Source organism: Myotis davidii, unplaced genomic scaffold (genome assembly GCF_000327345.1).
Source record: "Myotis davidii unplaced genomic scaffold, ASM32734v1 scaffold854, whole genome shotgun sequence".
Classification (NCBI taxonomy): Eukaryota; Metazoa; Chordata; class Mammalia; order Chiroptera; family Vespertilionidae; genus Myotis; species Myotis davidii.
In genome coordinates this window covers 2,287,307-2,292,193 of record NW_006285939.1, presented here as the reverse complement: position 1 = coordinate 2,292,193, position 4,887 = coordinate 2,287,307, and the positions used below count along the sequence as shown (strand labels likewise).

At 39.8% G+C, this 4,887-nt stretch overlaps 1 protein-coding gene across 2 annotated transcripts in view; it reads left to right on the top strand.

Annotated features, from left to right (window-relative positions):
• The window catches only part of PARG (poly(ADP-ribose) glycohydrolase), a 188,577-nt gene extending 184,495 nt beyond the window's left edge, over positions 1-4,082 (top strand). For both annotated transcript variants that reach the window (XM_006757138.2, XM_006757139.2), the window contains exons 17-18: positions 1,955-2,083; positions 2,874-4,082. In XM_006757138.2, coding sequence (XP_006757201.1) covers positions 1,955-2,083; positions 2,874-3,028 — 284 coding nt within the window. In that variant the 3' untranslated portion in view covers positions 3,029-4,082. The remainder of the gene's footprint in view (positions 1-1,954; positions 2,084-2,873) is intronic.
• Positions 4,083-4,887: the final 805 nt, after the last annotated feature.

Here is a 4,887-nt window from a genome sequence, read left to right as displayed (position 1 = left end):
CTGTCTCTGTCTCTCTCTCTCTCTCACACACACACACACACACACACACACACACACACACACGCATAAATTGAGGATGTCATGAGCACATACCGGTGTCTTCCATTACAATGTATCTCCTCCCAGAGTTATTTGTCTTTTCCCACTAGAGAGAACCCCAGCTCCTAACAGTATCAACATTTACTCATTTGCTCAATCCTGAAATGTATCTAAAATACTTTCAGAATTGCTTTGCCTGTACTACTATGTAAGCAAACCTAGTAAAAAGAGTGGGCAGTTTGTAATTCTTTCCCTCATGCCCAATACTGAAGGTATATTAGTCAAATATTGTGTTCATAAGTTACATTAGTTCTTTCTTTCATCCTTCCTTTTTCCTTTCCCTTCAGTGTAGTTATGTTATTCTTTTGAAATAAAATTTGGCTCATTTGTTTTCACTTGCTTTCCATTATAGGTTTCTCCTCATTCCCATTCTTTTTGTTTGTTAATCCTCACCCAAGGATATTTTTTCCATTGGTTTTTTAGAGAAAATGGAAGGGAGAGACAGAGAGAAACATTGATGTGAGAGGGGCACATTGATTGGTTGCCTCCCACACACACACCCCAGTCAGTCCCTATCCGTCCCAATTCCAGTCCCAATCCCAGTCCTGATCCCAGTCCCGATGGGGGAGGAACGCGCAGGGGGAGTGTCTGTGGGAGAGTCTTGCGCCCCTGCAGCTGCGTTAGCCACCTGTGAGCTCGGCATCTGGCACCCGTCGGTGAGCCTGCAACCGAGGTATGACGTGCCCTTGACCAGAGTAGAACCCAAGACCCTTCACTCCACAGGCCGGCACTCTAACCACTGAGACAAACTGGCTAGGGCATCATTCTCATTCTTTCTGGGTTTGATTTTTTTAAATTATTTTTATTGATTTCAGAGAGGAAGGGAGCGGGAGAGAGAGTTAGAAACATCACTGAGAGGAGAGAATCATTGATCGGCTGCTTCCCACACGCACGTGCCCTCCCCCACCCCCACTGGGGATTGAGCCCACAACCTGGGCATGTGCCCTTGACTGGAATAGAACCAGGGACCCTTCAGTCCACAGGCCAATGCTCTAACCACTGAGAAAACCATCTAGGGCCCCATTCTTACTGTTTTAATTTTATTTTTTGAAGTGTATAATATTAACATGCTCTCAAAATTCAAAACCATACTAAAACTTTTAGTTTTATTTCCACCTTTTATTTTTAAGGAAAAAGATATATAACTAGAAAAGGGCATTTATTATACCTGTGTTCAGTTTTGTTGTTATTATTTAAATTAAATTTTGTCTATTGAGATGAAGATTACAAGAAACTTAATTTTTGGAAACATCCTTGAGTCTCAGTGATTTGTAACTTCGATCCCTGGAGACAGACAGTGGCTCTGAGTGATTTCTCATCCCAGCACGCAGAGTTATGTCCAGTGTTCTCAGTAGCAGTCACCCCAGGCTGCGGTGATTGGGTAGGGGTGGGAGTGCAGGAGGGGTGAGATGCTTGCTGAGGGTTAATGAGAGCATTGCAGCCTCCCAAGTATACTGGTCAAGGAAAATCACAGAGACTCCTGTGGCACAAAGACCAGTGGCTGTGCAATGAGACAAAATATCAGGTAAGCAAACACAAACAATTTAGTTCCAGATTAGTATAAGCAAGAAGAAATACCACCTTAGTGCCTTAGCTCTGCTGCCTCAAAATGGCCCTTCCCTTGTCTTCCCACAAAGGTGCTTGATGGGAATTCAGCAGCAGGTCTGAACAGTCACACAAGTAGATGATTTATGCCCACCCTGTATTTGCCATTTCTAATGTGTCTATCGGGTTTATAAATCTTTTAATGCAGGATTCCTCTCAGGCACACCAGCTATAATTTAGCTGGTTGAAAGAACTAACAGTGTCTTCATGGAAGTGTCATAATATAGCTGTGTTTTCTCTCTTGCCACAGCCTTAATACAGATACTGGCAGCTGCGGTAGCTGAGCGGGATGTGGTTTATTTCACCTTTGGGGACTCGGAATTGATGAGAGACATTTACAGCATGCACACTTTTCTTACCGAAAGGAAACTGACTGTTGGTAAGTAGGAGACAGTCTTGACACTGCTATCCAATGGATTTAGGAGGAGCGCCTGCCAAATCTGGATGGATCACAGTGAATAAGAAAAAAATCAAGTGTGATTTTTGAGGAGGGGAGGCAAAGTTTTAGAGAGGCGTCATTGGTAGGATCATTGTTTTCTGGCAAAGTGTCATTCACAGTTTTGAAAGGGTATATCATCTTATTAAAGTAAAGGCTAAGAAGCTGGGGTTAGTGTCCACTTTTATGTTTGTGTATACAGAAAACTAAAGGAAGGAAGCGTAGGGGGCAAGTTCAATCCTGAGAAGCCTCATTCTGAGCTCTGCTTAGCAGACATGCCAGCTTGCTCACCTAGTATTTCCGCTGGGCAGGAGAGGCCTTGCTGCCATGGGAGCCCAGTGCAGAATCAGAGCTGCTTCAGACTTCAGCGGGTGCGTGGATAATGTGCGACACACGGAGGCAAAGTAGTTTACAGTTGTCGGATGGAAAATAGCACAGTAATTAATACATAATAATACAAGAATGAACTCTGTTTCATGTACCCACAACTGTAAACTTACTTTTGCCCCACCCTGTATATAGCCTGTTGGAATCATGAGCTAATAAATAGTTTCTTTAAGGTATTTTTAAAATTTTATCTTTATGTCAGGAAAGCCTTCCAGGCATATGAAATTTATACTTTCTTTTCAAATTTAAACATATATTAAGATAAAACTGAGTGTTGTTTAGTAGTTTCATCCATCTATATATATATACCTTAATGTGCAAATTGGTCTTGCCCTTTACTCCCCAGGAGAAGTATATAAGCTATTGCTACGCTATTACAATGAAGAATGTAGAAACTGTTCCACCCCCGGACCAGACATGAAGCTTTACCCATTCATATACCAGGCCTTTGAGTCCTGTGCGGAGACCACCAACCAGCCAGGACAAAGGACTGGGGCCTGAGGAGCGGAGTGACTAGAACCGCCTTCCACCTCCTCGCAGAAACAGCCTGTGTGAATTGTCAGGTGTAACATATGAACTGACTTAATAGAATGTGTGTATAATCCACACTTGTGTGCGAGGATGCCATCCCTTCTCCGCGTATGCAGTTGTCAGTTTGTACATCCAAGTCCCCTCCATCTGGACTTGTGTAAACTTAGATATATATTTTTTTCACTTTTCCTGTTTCAATCTCCACTCTGATTGTTCTTCCTTTTGCCCGTCAGATTTCTTGGGAAGTCCCATGAAAGGGTGGGCTCATCTCATCAGGTCTCTTTTTTGATGCCTGTGTATTATACCAATGGCCTCTGTACCACAGACCCAGCAGCGCCAGGGAAGAAGTTGCAGTCCACGAGTCTCTTCAGCTGGGTCTGCTAAAGCTCTCTCCAGAGGCCTCTCATCCCAGCTCTTGTTAAGATTACATTGTCTGAGATTTTGACTTTAGAAAACTAAGAGCTGGGCTTTTTTCATTCATGTTATATAATTCAAATCTCCTAAGTTAATACAGTTTTGTATTTAAGACAGAATAATTTCCAGAAATACCTATTTTGAGACATCATCTTTATCTGTTATAGTTTTTCTGTCCTTTTTTCCCTCATCAATTTTTATTGATAATGGTTATAGAAACTGACCAAGATGGAAAAAAAGGTAGAATAAGAGAGAATTTCCCCAAATGATGCTTTAAAAAACTAGATTCAAGAGAGTTGAAGGATTTTTTGTTTCTTAGGATTTTTTTTTCTTTTTAAATTAGGATTATTGTTTGTTCCTTGGTGCTTAAGGCATCATCATACAACCAAAGTTTATGAACTGGGAACTTAGTGCTGATTTGTTCATATTGAAGTTTCTCTGGTATTCAAGGTTATATGGTTAATAAATTTTCATTAACAATCATTTGTCAGAAACTCTCATTATCTATATTTATATGTAATATAAATATATCTTCTCTAAGTATGTCTGTGCAACCACATAAAGTCTAAATAAAACTGGAGTTGTGGAAAAGGATTCCGTTTAAGCTTTATCAGGGCCTCTGTTTCAAATCTTATTTACAGTTGTGTCCCTTTAAAACTGGCAACAAACTAATAATGTCTTAAGTAAAAACCAATACCAATTCTGTGTTAATGGAGAGTAGAGTTTAATCACAAAAGCATTTATTTCAGTTTCTAAAATAATTGTAAACCATACCATAGAAGTTCTGGTTTATAGTCAGTGTCAGGAAAAGCTATTGGAGGTAAAATCCTAAAAATGAGGAGTTTGGGTAGATGGTGTCAGCATTGGCAGGGAAAAAAGGGGGCTTGGCCAATGTCTGTAACTTTTTTGAGAGGTTAATGGATTTGGAACCTAAAGGCAGCCACTTACTATTAACCAAGTTCTTTGCCATAGTAACTAAGATTTTTATTCATCTCCCTAGATCTGAAGTGTCTGGCTGTATTTCTGTTGATACTAGTTTCCTCTTTCCTCTCTAACCCATTCTATGCTTTGGTAAACATTCATAGTTATATTTTATTTCTTTATTCTAGCTCCATATTTTTCCCTTCTTACCCAGCCCCAAGACTAAGTGAAAAGTTCTTTAAAACACTGTGAAAAGTATAGGATGATTTATGTGAGAGCTAAACTGTTATATCCAGCTAAGAAGTCCTCCCATAGATTATAAAACCTTTATTTTATGTACCATTTTTTAAAATTACTGCAAATTAGAATACGATATTCCATTAATTTTGTAAGTATTTGGATTTCAGGTGTCACAATATGAAGAAAAAGTTCATTTTGGAATTAATGAAATATGGTATCTGTGGAATAAATGTATACTCTGAAATTGTGCTTCA